Here is a 17,886-nt window from a genome sequence, read left to right as displayed (position 1 = left end):
CCACCACCACCACCCCACCCCACCCTAGTCCCTGTTCTCTGGTGAACAAAGCTGAATTAATTCACCCCTGAACAGCCACCCCAAGCATACGGCCGTGTCTCTCGCATCCCTTTGTTTATTCTCAAGTGGAGAGTGTAGCTTTTGAACCGTATGTATTTCCATAAAGAGCTGATATGTAAATATACAATACGGGAACAGACTTCCCCCGGGGCTTGCAACAATAAAAGCGACTTAAAGTGCTGCTTCTGCTTTTGATTTGTTTGTTTTTATTGTTTTAAGTAGATGTGATGCACAACTCAACTGATGGGTAGTAAACAACCGTTTTAAGGAACAGTCTTCATGAAAGGAGTTTCTGCAGCCACAGTAGAGACCAGAAGTCTGCCTCATATTATTAATATTATCATCTCTTCTTCAGGGATGCATTACTCCACTAACGCATGGCCATCTAGGAACACAGCAAGTGAGGCAATGCATTAAATACAGCTTAGAGGAAGATAGAAGCATACATAAAGATAACATATCCCCCCCCCCCCCACACACACACACACGTTCTAGTAGAATAATAAATATATTGTTTGACTAAAATCTACAAAAACATACACTCCAACTCTAAAACCATATCAAGACATCTGACGTATTTACCTGTTTATAATAGAAAAACCAGTTCACTGGCATATATGGGTTGACATGGTACAGCAGGCTCACCAGAGTGTGTATTCAGTCACTACGCCTTCCTCTACATTGGCTCAGCATTTGATCATTTTTTAACATTCATGATTTGTTAGAAATTGATCTGCGATGGGGAAAGGAGGAGACACGGCTGCACCTGTCGTATAATTCAGGTGACAGTCAACTGCAAACAATTATAATCAGCCCCAAGATGGAAAGCTACAAGACCGATAACTTAGTATGCAGTTATGGAAAAGGTAAGCGTGTCGCTGTGTGAGATTAGGGGTTTCTATATGGCTCCGTGTTGATTACTGGAATGCACCACAAAGTGCCAATTATAGATCCGATTTGTACACATGCCTGAAAGATTGTTATGTGTGTAGAATACAGTGTGTGCTTGTTTATTCCACGGTTCATAAATGTAATATTCAATGTTATATAAATACTGCAGAAGTGTGTGACATTAATACTATAGAAAATACTTGAAAACACCCTTTATATGAAATACTCTTTTCTTTTTCTGCAGCCTCAGCCCTCCTCTACGTTAGGTTTTTGACTTCCTAAACACAGAAACCCCTGGGAGGTTCCTCCACTAGTTGATTGTACGGATCTCAAGGCAGTGATATTTTGGAACACAATTTGGGTCCAGAAGACTCCTCCTCGTCCTCCAGTCAGAGAGATCCGTGGTGAAGTCCAGAGGACAACATGACGCAGCGGCAGCAGTGCATCGACCGCATCGACGAAACAAACTAAGACCAATAAACAACAACCACCCAATCGCCCGACACCTCGTCCCTCCAACACGTCGGACCTCCTCATCAGAGCTGGGCGTCGGCGTGCGGTACACTTCTGCTCTACATTTATCCCTGAACGAGCAACACCTCGGTCCTGGTCAGAGTTCTCTCCACACCTCCATGGGGTGACACCACCGGCCGCAGAAGGACGGGCCGAACCCCGGGTGTAGGTGGGGTCGGGGGGGGGCTACTCTTTTTTTTGGATGTGGAATTCCTCGTGCCGGATGATCTTGTAGGTAATCCAGTAGAAAACGTTGAAGATGAGGAAGGCCAGGGGGAAGGCGGCCCGGGAGATGGTGTCTATCCTCTTGGCGCGGTCCACAAACTTCTTCCTCACCATGTCTATGTCCTTCACGGCCGGCGGGGCGGGGCTAGGGGCGGAGGCCGCGTTCTTATTGGACGAGCCGTCCTTCATGGCCAGACACTGGGTGATGTTGTAGCCGGAGAAGTTGAAACGGCCTTCCCGCAGTTCTTCGTCCTGAGGAGACAGAGGCCAGGAAGTGGCTTTCAGGGAATTTTCAGTAGCATTAACTTAACGTTACCCTTAACTTTACGTTACGTGAGTACTTTACATTAATTACCCTTGATTTTACTTTTAGAGTACATTAATTAATCATTTGCTAACATCAGTTAATGCAGTAATAAGCATTATTATCTAACTAAGGGCTAGGGTAAGTCTTGGTTAATTGGTTAGGGTTAACCTTAACCCTATTAAATAATGTATGACTTAATTACTTGGTTAACATGAACGACATTAGTAAATTATAACGAGACACATAGGGTAACTTAATTAACCGTTAGTTAATGCTTATTACTACATAACCTCATAATGTTTAATTGCTGGCTAGGTAATGAATGTTTCCATCAAAGTCCACAGTCCAATGTCGACTTAACGGGGAACACAATTTAAATCTATTTAAATTACTATTCAAATTCACGTGCAACATTTGACTGGTGGTAAAACGGTGATATTTAGTTTTGTAGTGTGTTTATTTTTTGTTTGCTTGCTACTAATCAATAATCAATATCAGCGGCCATACCTTCTGACTCCTCCTCTGTCTCCGCCTCAATCGGAGGAACTCTTTCTGTTGCCTGGAGACGAAATTAACTCCTGCGTATTCCAGCAGCGCAGCGAACACAAAGAGCAGACACACGGCCATCCAGATATCAATGGCCTTCACGTAGGAGACCTGCCGAGAGACAGAACCCACAGGGTTTAATGACAACACATCCAGATATCAATGGCCTTCACGTAGGAGACCTGCCGAGAGACAGAACCCACAGGGTTTAATGACAACACATCCAGATATCAATGGCCTTCACGTAGGAGACCTGCCGAGAGACAGAACCCACAGGGTTTAATGACAACACATCCAGATATCAATGGCCTTCACGTAGGAGACCTGCCGAGAGACAGAACCCAAAGGGTCTAATGACAACACATCCAGATATCAATGGCCTTCACGTAGGAGACCTGCCGAGAGACAGAACCCACAGGGTTTAATGACAACACATCCGATGTCAAGCATCTAATCGGTACTAACACAGACCGGCATGTATTATACATGATGCACTCAATTCATTGCACCTTAATTCAAACTCGTCGTCATTGTAAATGAGGGAAACCTCAATGCCCTACGAGTTCAAATAAAGGTTTGAAATGAAATTTTCACCTCATTTAATTGTTTTGAATTTATTCACTGAAATGACTATTTCCTCTACACTAACGAGAAACAACAACAGTCCAAATTCTGTCACGAACCGTTCGTCTAAAACCCCCTCATCTTGTCCAGCCTTCAACAGGTCTCCGGCGCTCACTAATGGTTATATTCCCGTAGCTTTTTTATTCTGAAGCGTTGACATCTAATTATAAGTTCACTCGCTTTGCGCGCTCGTCTTTAAGGAAAGTTTACCTGCTGTGTCTCCTAAATCACTGCTCATTATGAGCCCCGCCGGCTCGCTGGAGTGTCGGATCCATCGTATCTGCGTTCGCCGTATCATGAGGCGCCCGGGGAAATAATTGCGGCCTCAATTAGCGGCCAACAATATCAATGGAGGACTGGACCTATCCGTTTAGGAGTTTACCCCTAAGCTGCTTACCACTTTGCCTCCTAGCATCCTCTCTTTGCTAATCTCTGGGCTGCGATGTGCACAACCCTCAAAGAGTTGAGCAGGCGGACGGGACTTTTGGGCTATTTTGGAATTGGTTTACTTGTCTCCTCGCCTTGGAATGTATTGGCGGGTCGTGGCTCTCTAAGCGGCTTCTCCAACTATCGATCAGCAGGTAAGATCAGATAGTCCTTTTTTAGTCCCACAGTGGGGAAATTGGCAGGGTGACAGCAGCAAAGTGGAGAGTGCAGGTGTGTGAGTGAGTCCTGTCAGGTGGGAGTCTAGGCCCAGGGGATCCTCAGGTGAGAGTTGACCCCGGATGTGGGGCTGAATGCCGTCGGCTTTAGTACCTTTCCATGCTAACACGCTAGGCCTACATGCTAATTCGGACAGCTTCAAAGAGTAGCGTCTCACCGCCCCACGTTAATAGCATACACAGCTATAAGCTGCCTAATAAGGTCCCCATTGTAATGAAAAAATATAGGAATGGTAATTATAAAACTGTTGCCTCTCATATTGTAAGTGTAATACAGAAAATGACCTAGTTTAGGCTCCCACTATGAAATGATTGCAGTTTCCCATACTCTCCCTTTGAATAGCATATTATACATTTCGGCTACTTGGCTATCTCCCCTTCACTCATATGGGGGATGTGAGTGAAGGGGAGATAGCGGGGATGAGCTGTCCATCACAAACAGGACGACTTCTGTTCTTGGCAGCCGACTGCCGGTTCTGTTGCTGCAGCCGCTAAAAAAACAGCATGTGTGTAATGTCAAAAGGGAATAGGACCAAATCCTTTATTTCAGAACAACACAGATCAACGGTGTTAAGCCGCTCACAGGAGCGACGCCGTGGGAGACGTCTGGAGGGTCTGTGGCGAGCGGGAACACGGGCCGTGACGCCAGACCGGCACCCAGCTGAGGAGCTCGTCCTCCAGCCCGGAGAACGGCTCTATCGGCTCCGTTCAGCCCCGCCGTTCCTGCTCACTTTGGTTTTTCATTTTGTCGTTTCTGTGATTAAATTATTTCCGAGGGATGTTATTGGATTCACGGACCGCCGCCCCCCCCCCCCCCCCCCCCCAACCCCCCGACAAAGCCTGGCATGTCGCGCCGGCTCCACGCCGGGCCAGCTGACACCGCTCGTTATTTGCACCTCTGGTTATTACTAATTAAAAAATCCAGATGGTTGACTCAAAATCCGTCGCCCCGGTGATGCGCGGCTGGGCTGGCCCCTGAAGCCCCCCCCCCCCCCCCCCCACCATCACCGTCAGATGTTCCAACACCATGACCGCTTTAGCCGTCCAGCCGAGCCGTTTGATCCAAGGTGACACACCGTGAGTCAGACCCCGGCTTCCTGTCATGATGAGCCAGGAGGGTTAGGGGGCATGTGGCTCGAGGACGGCCACAGGTAGGCCGTGGACGTGGGGGGGGTTCAAACCCTCGCCCCTGGACGGTGCTACCCTGATGGGATGTGATAGGACAGGGGATTCAGCCAATCAGTCATCAGCTTCCTATCATCCGTGGCTCCCTTGACCAGCCTAGGGGGAGGGGGGAGAGGGGGGGGGGGGGGGGGGGGGGGGAGAGGCATCCCGCCCCCTCCCGGTCGCCTCTCCCCATGGAACGCCGGGAATGGGCTGCTTTGACTGTGTGTTATCGGCCCGAGAGAGGGCGGGACTTCAGAGCATTCCCAGTGAGCGATATCAGCTCCAGTTAGACGGGTTTAGCGCGCGGGAGAGGGGGAGAGGGAGGGGGGGAGGGAGGGGGGGAGGGAGGTGGAGAGAGAGAGAGGGGAAGGCAGAGAGAGAGGGGGATATGCACGTTTCCGATATTACTTTGTCAAATGTCAAAGTACTCCATATTGGTTCTCCTTGTCTCTGTTGTTGTTGTTCCTGCCATGTCCTTATCAGGGTCAGAGTATCCATGGATACCTGTTATCACCATGGATACCTGTTGTTATCACCTTATTATGGTTCCTCCGTGGACCACTGACCTGAGCGACCCCAGCTCATAAGCGCATGAGAGGAGGAGAGCGTATATTGCGGTCTGGTTGCCCGGATACGGGATAGACTAGGGGTGTGACGATATTTCGTGCTACGAAATATCGCGATATTAAAACGTGACGAAATGTGTTGTTGAGACGAAAACATGGTTTGCGATATAATATATATATATATTTTTTTAGCAATGAACAAAAAGCAAAACTTTTTGTTCATTGCCATTTATGACAATATAATTAGTCTATATACCATGTTACAATAACGCATCTTGTTTACATAATCATAAGGAATGGAAATATAGGGCAAATGGCATTGTTCTATTTTGTTCAAAATATCGTATCGTGCACCCCATATCGTGTATCGTATGGAATCGCGAGCTGATTGAATCGTCACACCCCTGGGACAGACCCAACGACCTGCCCCCAGCTCACCTTGGGCAGGGAGGCGCGGGACCCCGAGCTCTGGGTGGTCATGGTGAGCACGGTGGTGATGCCCAGCGCCACGCGGGCGGGCGCGGCGTCCATGTTGATCCAGAAGGACACCCAGGACAGGATGACGATGAGCAGCGAGGGGATGTACATCTGGATCAGGTAGTAGCCCATCTGCCGCTCCAGGTGGAACTTCACCTCGATGCACGTGAACTTACCTGTTCACCACGGGAACACAAACACCAGTTAGAGTTCTGTATGCTCTCGGAAGGGACAGAGCGAGTGTTTGGCAAACGAAACAATCAAACGTTTCCCCGCGCTTTGAGAAGTGTGTCACACGTGCGTCTGTGTGACAGGCAGGAGGGATTTACCAAAACAACAAACGTCAGGCTGTGGACGCCCTGGTGAGATCTAAACTCTGAGGTAAATGTTGGAAAGCTTCTATCAGAGAGTGTTTCACTCGCTGATAGCTGACAGATGGGCACCAGACGAATCTGCAACTCATGTTTATCTGCTCTGGCGTATGCTTCTGGCCCCCCTGCTGTTCAGACAGATACCAGCAGACCTCGCCCGGGTCGGGCCAATCACAGCCCTTTAACTACTAGGGGGCGGGTGTTAGCGTTGGCCTCACCTGTGTTGCAGTGCTCGGTGTTAGCATTAGCGTTAGCCTTACCGGGGTTGTAGTGCTTGGTGTTAGCCTTAGCCTTGTTAGCGTTAGCCTCACCAGTGTTGTAGTGCTTGGTGCTAGTGTTAGCGTTAGCCTCCCCTGTGTTGTAGTGCTTGGTGCTGTACGTTAGCGTCAGCATGACTGTTAGCATTAGAGTTAGCCTCACCGGTGTTGTAGTGCTTGTTGCAGTAAGTTAGTTTAGCGGTAGCCTCACCTGTGTTGTAGTGCTTGGTGCAGGAAGTTAGTTTAGCGGTAGCCTCACCAGTGTTGTAGTGCTTGGTGCAGTCCGTTAGCTTAGTGCTAGCCTCCCCTGTGTTGTAGTGCTTGGTGCAGTACGTTAGCCTAGCGTTAGCCTCACCTGTGTTGTAGTGCTTGGTGCAGTACGTTAGCTTAGCGGTAGCCTCACCAGTGTTGTAGTGCTTAGTGCAGTACGTTAGCTTGGCGTTAGCCTCACCTGTGTTGTAGTGCTTGGTGCAGTACGTTAGCTTAGCGTTAGCCTCACCTGTGTTGTAGTGCTTGGTGCAGTACGTTAGCTTAGCGTTAGCCTCACCAGTGTTGTAGTGCTTGGTGCAGTACGTTAGCTTAGCGTTAGCCTCACCTGTGTTGTAGTGCTTGGTGCAGTACGTTAGCTTAGCGTTAGCCTCACCAGTGTTGTAGTGCTTGGTGCAGTAGCCCAGCTCCTTCTCGTCCTTCATGATGAACTGCGGCAGCGTCAGGCCCTCTGACACCTGCACGGCGCCGTTCTCCAGCCACTCAAACACCAGGTCGTTCATGGTGTAGCCGACTGGACCGGGGCGGGGGGGGGAGAGGAAGGGGTCAGGGTTAGTTCACCGTCGCTATCTGATGGGAAACAGACCAGGGTTATCGATCGGGGAGGTCTGGGGCTTACAGCTCTCCAGTTGCATGGTGCACGTCTGGACGTCCATCGGGAAGTTCTTCAGATCCATGGGGCAGGAGAGGATGAGCGTCAATCTGGAGCACGACACAGACGTCACAAACACAGAATACATTAAAGAACATGAGCATTATATCTCTCTTTTTGGAGTTTCCGTTCACAAACCCCGAACAGAAGAGTGTGATAGCGGTGGTGCTGAGCGCCCAAGGAACGTGGATGCTCTCTCTCGCTTTCCCCTCGCTCATCTCGCACTCTCTCTCTTTCATGTCTCTCTCTCGCTCTCTCTCTGTCTCACTCTTGAACCCCTCTCTCTCATCTATCCCTGCTCTCCGCCTCTATCTGTTTGTATCTTTCTCACTCCCCCTCTCTCTCTCTCTCTCTCTCCCTCTCTCTCTCTCTCTCTCTCTCTCTCTCTCTCTCCCTCTCTCACTCTCTCTCGCGCGCTCTTGCTCTCATTCTCTCATCTTTCTCTCTCTCTCTCTCTCCATCCCCATCATTTTTCTCCCCTCTCTTTCCTCCCTCTCTCTCCCCCCCAGTAAAGAGGTCTCCCTCCAGCAGGTTCCTATCACCCTTTCATTAGTGCAACTTATTGTTTCTGAGATGCATTGTGGTCTGAAGTCGGCTCCCTCCCTCCCTCCCTCCCTCCCTCCCTCCCTCTCTCCCTCCCTCCCTCCCTCCCTCCCACCCGCCGTGCTCAAATGAAAAAGAAACGAAAGAGGAGTCCAACAGCCTTTCATCTCTCCCTGCTGACTGTCTCCCCCTCTCCTCCCCTGCTTGCCTCTCATCCTCTCCCCCTCTCTCCTCCCCCCTCTCCCCTCCCCTGGTCTGCCTCATCCTCTCCCCCTCTCCCCTCCCCCCTCTCCTCCCTTGGTCTTCCTCATCCTCTCAACCTCTCCTCCTCTCCTTCCCCTCTCATCCCACTCTCCCCCTCTCTCCTCCCCCTCCTCCCCCGGTCCGCCTCTCATCCTCTCACTCTCTCCCCGTCTCCGCCTCCTCTCCTCCCTATCTCACCCTCTCTCCTCCCCCTCTCATCCCCCTCTCATCCCTATCTCACCCTCTCTCCCCTCTCTCCTCCCCCTCTCACCCTCTCTCCTCCCCCTCCCCCTCTCACCCTCTCTCCCCTCTCTCCTCCTCCTCGCAGCTCCTGAAGACGACCTTCTAAATGGACTACGAAATTGATCTGCTTCTTATTGCATCATCTCTGAGAAAATGGAAAGGCCGCCATGACTGCGGCGGTCTTTAAAGTGGAATGAGAATGTTCTCCCCTCACAGTGCAGACTTTTGATCAATCGCTCTTCCCCCCCCCCCCCCCCCCCCCCCCGTGCCCGAGGGCGGTTGATGTACACAAGAGGGGGCTGCCTGTTCTGGAAAAACCTTCACCGAGCGTTGTGTCATGGCGCCTTCGGAAAGTGAAATCAATGTACGAACGCTTTCACTTTGATCCTCCCTCTCCTCTGTAGGTGGACGGGGAGACGGGGGGGAGGAGATACGGCGTACCGTATGGATGGTCGGAGTTTCTGCACGGGAATGTTCTGATTCTAAGTCCGTCCTTCGTAGGCCTGAATGAATTGGGATCCCGAGCTCATGGAGCAGAACTCGCCAACGCCACATAGTATTGACCTACAGCTCATAGCATCGAACTGGCCTTTCCTTTCCTCACCTTGTAAAACTTAAGAAGCCACTCAAAGCCCTGAACAATATTGCCTCACATTCACCCATTCATTCACATTCACACACCGACGGCGGAGTCAACCACGCAAGGCGACAGCCGGCTCGTCAGGAGCAGTCAGGGTGAGGCGTCTTGCTCAGGGACACCTCGACACTCAGCTAGGAGGAGCCGGGGATCGAACTAGCAACCTTCCGGTTCCCGGCCAACCCGCTCTTCCTCCTGAGCCACATGCCGCCCTCAAACACATCCATCCTTCGTCCCTATGCTGCTATGATGGTGCGGCTGGTTCCTATGACAACGGGCCCGCCCCCCCCCCGGCGGCAGCCGACCTGATGCTGTACAGGACCGTGCCGTCCTTGAAGATCCTCAGCAGCTTGTTGTCGGTGGTGACGTCGTGGAAGTTGGCGCCCTTCTCGTTGGCGAAGAAGAGGTCGGGCTTCCAGATGGAGTCCAGCATGGAGGGGTCCAGGTCCAGGGAGGAGTCGGGGTACTTGCTGTAGGCCAGCCGCGGGTCGTTCCACTTCTGCCGCAGGAAGATGTTCACCCTGTAGTCCTGGGGGGGGGGGAGGAGGGGGGAGCGGGGGGGCATATGAAGCATTAGGACCTCAGATGGGGAGGGGGGGGGGGGGTGGTGGTCCACACGAGGCTTTAGGATCTCAGAGGGGGGGTCCACAGCCTTCAGACCTCAGAGACGCTCAACATGGACGTTGGGCCGCTTTAAACCCCCCATGGAGCTGAGATGATTGGGACTGAACCGCTCCACTGGTTCAGTCTGCATGCGTCAGAGACCCCGGAGGGGAGATGGGATACCCTGGACTGAACCCAGCGGAGGGAATGAACCCAGAGGGGACTGAACCCATCAGAGGGGACTGAACCCAGAGGGGTCTGAACCCAGAGGGACTGAACCCAACAGAGGGACTGAACCCAGCAGAGGGGACTGAACCCAGAGGGGACTGAACCCAGTAAAGGGACTGAACCCAGAGGGGACTGAACCCAGCAGAGGGACTGAACCCAGCAGAGGGACTGAACCCAGAGGGACTGAACCCAACAGACGGACTGAACCCAGTAGAGGGACTGAACCCAGCGGAGGGACTGAACCCAGCAGAGGGACTGAACCCAGCAGAGGGACTGAACCCAGCGGAGGGACTGAACCCAACAGAGGGGACTGAACCTAAAGTATATTAGTGCCGCAGACAACGGCAGTAATTAATTGAATAGGGATTATAGTTTTAATTATACGAATACTATGGATAAATAATAGAGATGAACTGCTTTTATTTTAAACTGGTCTCTGGATTCCCATTAGCAGACTGGTTTAATTTGATGCATAACTTTTTCGTAACGTCATTTACAATGGTGATGTTAATTTTTTTAATGTAATCGAATGCATTTGGTTATTCTTTCTTATGCTGCTTCGTTTCAAGTTTAATAAAAACGTATTGCCGTAGTATCTCCATAATGTTGGACATTGGACTATTTACAATATTCACAACAAACTTTGCATAGCCTTTCTAAGATGATTTATTTTCAGAAGAGTCGGATTACCTGAACTCGATGGTCTATTTAAAAAATGCAACTAAAGCTGTCAGGGAAGAAGGGATTCCTCCCTTTAGGTTTTCTGGAGGTCTTAATTTATTCCATATGTTTGCATCGGTCAGAAACATAATCCAAACAGAGGCAGCGATTTAGCCACGAGCAGGCTGGTGGGAACCAGCCTTCCTCTGGCTAAGACCTTGGTTCTCAAATGTTTGAGTGTATTTCAAATATTATCTGAATACTATCGATATGTAGCTGTCTGATCCATCCTGCTTTTATTGTATACTGTTCTCTGGATAACCATAAGAAAGACTGGTTTAATGTGAAGCAGGACATTTTGCAATGGGATGTTAACATGTGCTTTGAAACCAAAGACATTGATGTTGGGAAGGATTGATTGAGTTGATCAACCGAACAGATTCCAGGAGGAAGATGGTCAAATGGGATGTGTCTCACCCTGGGGCTCTGCACAGACTCACAACTGTTGTGTGGTTGTGTGTGTGTTTGATTGATTGATTTGTGTGAACCTGTTTTGTTTGCACTCCTTTTTGTTTTGTAGCCTACCTGTTTCCCTTTTACTCAGATAAGAACAACATTTCAAAAACAAATAATTGTCTTTTGATGCAATCGATTTCATTCAGGAATACATTTACTATCCTACTATTGTTGACTAAACATGTCCAACCGGCGGGTAGATGACGCTGATCCCCGCGGGAGAAAGCCTTCAGAAGTCGATGAACAGAGCAGGCTCAGATGACTCACGTTCAACCACCAAGAGCCCATTCAGCATATCGGCTGTTCCAAACGTGTCTATTTATTCATTCTGCTTTGCTTCGCTTCCTGCTGCTTTGTCCTGTCAAACGTGCTTCGGTCCTGCCGAGTCTCCCCTCACACGCTGAGCTGCTCTGAATGCTCAAAAACAACAATAATCTGGGGGTGCACGTTTGAGCCGGACTTCCGGCTGACTCCCGGGCTAGTTAATGTCGACACCTCGGGCAGAGCTCTGGGTGTGTCCCTATCCCCCTGATCCGTCTGTGCGTACCTCCGCCCCCCCCCCCACACTGTCCCTGTGTCCGCCCACCCACACATTGGCTGCACTTAAAGTGAATTATTAGCCGGTGTTCAACGGGTGAATTATTAAATCTGGACTCGCTCAACACGTGTACAACGGGGAGCCCAGGGAGGCCATCAATCCAATATTGTTTTTATAAGCTGTGTTGCGGTGAAGCCAATAAAAAAACACCTTTACGGACCGGCCAATACAGCGTTCATGACACCACTAAACCAGGTTATGGATAGGTCACTGTCGCAGGGATTCAAACCCACGAAGACCAAACGCTGACGATAACTCCGGGGCAGGTTGGTCGTTTTGGACGGGTTAAGGTGGCGTTGTTCGCCTGTTAACGCGGCCATTTTGGACAGGTAACAGTGGCGTTATTCGCCTGTTAACACGGCCATTTTGGACAGGTAACTGTGGCGTTGTTCGCCTGTAAACACGGCCATTTTGGACGGGTAACGGTGGCGTTGTTCACCTGTTAACGCGGCCATTTTGGACAGGTAACGGTGGCGTTGTTCACCTGTAAACACGGCCAATTTGGACAGGTAACGGTGGCGTTGTTCGTCTGTTAACACGGCCATTTTGGACAGGTAAAGGTGGTATTATTCGCCTGTAAACACTTGTCTACGCACACGGCGCTCCACTCACCATGGTGGTCTCTGCGATGGAACCAAAGCTGTTGATGAAGATGTTGCAGGTGACGTTGACGGGCGGACCTGCAGGGGAGGGGGACAGAGTGACACACGTCAATCAAACCCCCCTGAGTGTTTCGCCGTAGCGGACTCCGCGACAGAGCCGAGGCCGCGGAGAAAGGCGTCACATGACACACGGGTTACAGGGAGATGACAGCCAGGAAGCACCGGGTTGGTTCCTCTGATCCCGTGACTTCAGGAAGAGTTCTGAAAGACGAACAAACATCTGCAGGCGCCGTGGTGAGGAGCCGCTGGCGGTGCGGCGGAGACATAGGTGGATTATAGGATTAGAGATGTTTCTCTCGCTCTATTCATGAGATCTCAGCCCAGGAAGGGACATAATAGGACGTACGTGTATAGGAGAATACACTCACACACTCCGGCACGTGCATGCATGCCCACGTGAGGACATGTACACACACATGCAACACACATATGCGCAACACACACGTGGGCACACACACACACACACACACACACACACACACACACACACACACATACACACATCTGCGTGTGCACATAAACACACACACAAACAAAAACACAGACACACACATACACACACACACACACAAACATACATGCATACACAAACACACATCTGTGTATGCACAGGTGCACACAAACACACGCACACAGGCAAACACCGATAAAAAGGGGTTAAACGTGTGGTGCCACTATCAATGCAGAACACCTAACCTCCGAAGCTCCTCCAAACTACCTTAAATCTGTCTTAGGAGCGCAGGAGGAGTTTGTATTTCTGCTCTCACCCCGGACTCAATCTCAGCGAGAGACGTGCCACGCTGAGCCGTTTGAGGCCAGAGAATCCTGTTTTCCGCCAGTGGACCGAAGCGCTTGCTGAGTCTTTCTTCATCAATATTGCACGGGTCTCAGTATTAGTATTTGCCTCACTTTTACTCAGGCAGCTGCATTAACCCGCGGTGGCAGAAAGAACCGTAAAACACAACAAACTGGGCAGCAGATCTAGGTCAGGCTCCGTCACTCGCTTCACACTACCTCCAAATTATGACCAGCAGGTCTCACGTATAATCACTTTCTCTCCTTTCATCTTTCTTTATTTATTTGGAAGGGCGTTTAATCAAATGAGTTCTCAACACGGAATAAAGCCAATTCTGCGGTGTGTGTAAAGCTGGCGTGCGGGTTTATAGGGAAGGACACAGGGATGGATTATGTGTTATAATTAAAACATTAAAACGTGCGATTAATTACAGTTTCTATTGACTGTTTGTTTTGACAGGTTGGTCACGTTTAATAAGCGACGAGCTGTATTATAAAACTGAAGCTTAATAAACGCGATGAAACAATGAATAGGAACGGGAACACGTTTTCCCCGCTCTCGCTTCTCTCTGCTTCTATAATAAGTTCCTCCTGATTCATCTCTTCTTCTGTGGAAATGCCAGCCAGCATCTGAGCAGCGCGTTCCCTGGATCCTCTCATCTCTCGTGTCTTGTCAACTGTCTTGCATCCTCACCCCCTCGGAACACAAGAGAGATCTGGGCCATGCGTCTCTCGGCTGCGCTGCCATCCTGCTTACATGAACTAAGTGTAGGCCTACCACCACATCGTACACAGACACACATCTCATACCCAGCATCAGTTTAAAGCCTCGGTTAAATCCTTATGTTAACTAGCCGTCGGACGACATCTCAAACTCAGCCTCTGTTTTAATCCTTAACTAACTGTAGGCCTACCGCCTCCCATACAATCCTTAACTAACTGTAGGCCTACCGCCTCTCATACACAGACAGACAACTCATACCCAGCCTCTGTCTAAATCCTCTGTTACATGTAGCTTATGTTAACTAACTGTAGGCCTACCGCCCGTTTTACACAGACACATCTACATCCCTGTAGGCCTACACAACCAACCCAGCCTCTCTTTAAGTCCTTGGTTACATCCTTATATTAATTAACTGTAGGCCTATCGCCCGTCGTACATAGACGCATCTTCATAACTGTAGGCCTCCATCACAAACCCAGCCTCTGTTTAAATCCTTGGTTCAATCCTTATACTAACTATGTGTAGGCCTACCACTCCATCGTACACAGACACACATCTACAACACAAACCCAGCCTTGGTTTAAATCCTCGATACCATGTCATATGAACTAGTTGTAGACCTACTGCTCCGTCAAACCGCAGCCCCAACACATCGACAGAGTCCAGCTGACATCATTCGTCCTCTTAATGTGGCTTGAGACTCTTAATTGTGCCCCAGTTTTGTGGGGGCAGGGAGGTTAGGGGTTAGTCTGTCCTCTGGGAGGGGGGTCAAGGAGAGGCTTGGGGTTAGTCTGTCCTGGGGGGTCTAGGAGAGGCTAGGGGTTAGCCTACCCTTGAGGTTCTCGGTTCTAACCCCAATGCATGCAGTCCACCTGCATCCTTGAGCAAGGCGTCAAACCCTCTGCCTTCCCTTTGATGACATAACACAAACATAAATGCCTTCCAATTAAAAGTCTCTGCTGATTAACTCAATGACTAAATTGCCGTCACTTTTTGCCGTCATGCGTGACACTGAGGGGCCAACAGGGACACTGAGGGGCCAACAGAGACAGTGAGGGCCCCGCAGAGACAGTTAGGGGCCCACAGAGAGAGACAGCCCGCAGCCCTGCTGGGTGGTACGGTAGGGAGGTGGGAACAAGCCGATGGCCCCTCAGAGGGACCTGTCGTCTGTCGCGAGGGGCAATCTATGGCCTGCTTCAGAAGAGTTCCTGTGTCTTTTTATTCTGAAGCGAGGAGAGCCTGAGTCTTCACATGGTCGCAAATATCTCCAGATGTCACAGATGTAAATTATTCTGTTTGAAATAGTTACGTCTCTGCTCATGGTGATGGACGCTGAGAGGAGGAGAGTGCTTGTGATGTTGGTGGTGACGAAAGGGGCAGTCGTATACTTGAATGAAGAAAAAATAAGATTGGAACCCACCTTTGAAATTCGGTCGTATTCGTGCGTCGTAGCCCGAGGTTCGACCCATTAATGAATCTAGAAAGTCCGACGGAGACATGTTCGATGCTCGGGACTCGTGTTCCTTGGCATCGACCGACCTACAACAGTCACCACGTCGGTTACTGACAGGCTCCAGAAAGTCATTTAATGGGAAACATGTTCGGCGAATGCTTGCTTTGATTTCGATGTTTTCATCTCCCTGATGATTACAATATAGGACACTATTTCAAATATAAAACACACATAGGCCTATACTTTAAGCGATCGAATATAGGGCACAGTTATTATTAGTTATTTAAAATGTACCTAATGAATCTGACTATCTTATGTCGCTTCAATATCAGTTTTAATGCAATCATATTTCCGTCATATCTCCATAAATCAACACTGTTCACGAACTTCGCGTCGCCATGGCCTGATGATTAATGTTCAGAAGAGTCGGATTACCTGAACTTGATGGTCTCCATAAAACATGCAACTAAAGCTGTCAGGACTTGTACGAAGAAGCGATTCATTCCTTTAGGTTTTCTGGAGGTCTTAATTTCTTAATTTCTTCCATATGTTGGCGTCAGTCAGAAACATAATCCACCCCGGGACGCAGCCTTCCTCCTGACCGAGTCGACGGTTCTCAAATGTTTCTGTGTGAAATAAAAACGCAGGAGACACTCCAGGATGTAGCCCCGAATCATTGTTTAGTTTTGAGGAAACTCCGACGGGGAGAAGCGGACCGCTGAGCGGCAGCAGGTGAGCGGAACCATCACGTCGCGTGTGGCGACGTCGCCTGACGCGGTAGTTTGGAATCCGTTTGGCGACCGCGCGTTTCTGCGTCCTGACGGGTGACCGGGTCCTTACTCACTGAGGAGAGACGTGTTCCTCAGGTAGAGGAACCTCCGCTGTGGAGGAATGGGAAAGGAACGCCTTTTTTCTCTTCATTTCAGCACTTGGAAAGCTCTCGGCGCCTTTACGCGCAGGCGCAAGGCTTCAAACCGGGGGATGCACGTGAGATGGGTTTGAATCGAGTCCAACGCACGACGGTGGCGACGCGTTCACAACACTAGAAACTTTCCTCGTTATCCCCCATGACGTACTTATTGTAATTTTTCCACGCACTTCTTCTGCGTGCATTTATCAAATGGAAATCAAATATTGTAGAAGTGTCCAAGGTGATATGCTGTATATGTGTGTGCGTGTATATGTGTGCGTGCGCTGTAAGTGCGTGTGTGTCTATGTATCAGACGAGCCGTCCTCGTGACGGGCTCCTTGGCTGCAGGTGAACTAATGTAAACAGAGGGGACAGCGGCCAAGAGCCCCTGGGAAAGTATTGGGTGGCCTGGTTGCCCTGGAAACAGATGTATTTTTCCCGAGGCGAGGCACATCGTTGGAAACGCTGAAAGGTTGGCCTCCCAGCGCGTGATGCAGACCGACTGACTTAGACCCAATCACGCGCAGACAGACGCGGGGCCGCGCTATCGCCGCGGTCAGACGCGCGAATTGGGATTCGATTAAAAACATCTAAAAACTCGGGTAATAGCGGCGCTCACACGTTGATTCACCGCGTTTCCATCCCCGCTCCGGCTGCTCCGTGGACAGTCTCAGGCTTTGTAGGGAAGATAGTGTAGGGGTATGTATGCGTGTGCGTAGAATGTAGTATACTGTAGATGTGTGCATTTTTGTCGAACATAAAGCTGTGTGTGTGTGTTGTGGAACACAGTATAGATGTGTGTGTGGTAAGGTATTAAAGAACAGAGTAAAGGTGCGTGTAGGTGTGTGTCTAGTGTGTTAGAACACACTATAGGGGTGTGTTTGTGTGTGTGTGTGTGTGTGTGTGTGTGTGTTTGTGTTTGTGTGTTTGGATGTGTGTGTGTGTGTGTGTGTGTGTGTGAAGAACACATTCAATATTTGTGTGTGTTGTAGAAGCCAGTATATATGTGTGAGTTCATGTTTTTATGTGTGTGTGTGTGTGTGTGTGTGTGTGTGTGTGTGTGTGTGCATGTGTGTGCGTGGGTTGAAAGCGCTCGGACGGCCGTGGCGCCGGCGGTGACTCACCCCGCAGCGCGCCTCGTGCGCCTCGCGGCGTCCGGTGACGGCGGGATCAGTCGCCGCTGGCCTCAGCGCCAGACGCGCCGCTCCCCCGGGAGGACGAGAGGGAGTGACAGGTGACGGCGGTCCCGTCAGACACGTCCGCCCCCCCCCTGGGGTCTGACCGGCCCCTCCCAGACCAGGGGCCCCCGGAGCCGGGTGAGGGGCCGCAGGAACCTGGGAACGCAGGAACCAGGTGCTGCAGGAGCCAGGGGCCGGGTAGGGGGCCACAGGAGCCTGGGGCCGTAGGGACACGGGGCCCAAGGAAACAGAGGCCACAGGAACAAGGAACCAGGGGTGCCAGGAACCAGGGGCGCCAGGAACCAGGG

At 50.3% G+C, this 17,886-nt stretch overlaps 1 protein-coding gene across 1 annotated transcript; it reads right to left on the bottom strand.

Moving 5' to 3' along the window:
• Positions 1–1,650: 1,650 nt before the first annotated feature.
• Positions 1,651–16,263, bottom strand: glra2 (glycine receptor, alpha 2). The gene is made up of 9 exons (XM_056580317.1): positions 15,926–16,263; positions 15,458–15,576; positions 12,469–12,536; positions 9,557–9,780; positions 7,553–7,635; positions 7,310–7,447; positions 6,000–6,214; positions 2,504–2,653; positions 1,651–1,941 (listed from the first exon to the last, which is right to left on the bottom strand). The coding sequence occupies exons 1-9, from the start codon at positions 15,991–15,993 to the stop codon at positions 1,651–1,653; spliced, it is 1,356 nt and encodes a 451-aa protein (XP_056436292.1). The 5' UTR covers positions 15,994–16,263.
• Positions 16,264–17,886: the final 1,623 nt, after the last annotated feature.

Source organism: Gadus chalcogrammus, chromosome 20 (assembly GCF_026213295.1).
Source record: "Gadus chalcogrammus isolate NIFS_2021 chromosome 20, NIFS_Gcha_1.0, whole genome shotgun sequence".
Lineage (NCBI taxonomy): Eukaryota > Metazoa > Chordata > Actinopteri > Gadiformes > Gadidae > Gadus > Gadus chalcogrammus.
Note: the sequence above shows the minus strand (reverse complement) of the source record. Positions and strands in the feature narration are given on the sequence as shown.

What these genes read in the sequence shown, in the direction of transcription:
- glra2 (XM_056580317.1), bottom strand. Translation starts at nt 15,993, where the DNA reads ATGAATCGCTTCTTCGTACAAGTCCTGACAGCTTTAGTTGCATGTTTT. An exon ending in AATACGACCGAATTTCAAAG is followed by an intron (nt 12,537 to 15,457) that starts GTGGGTTCCAAT and finishes CCTCCCCTGCAG; the next exon opens with GTCCGCCCGTCAACGTCACC. An exon ending in CCCGCGCCTCCCTGCCCAAG is followed by an intron (nt 2,654 to 5,999) that starts GTGAGCTGGGGG and finishes GTCTCTCGGCAG; the next exon opens with GTCTCCTACGTGAAGGCCAT.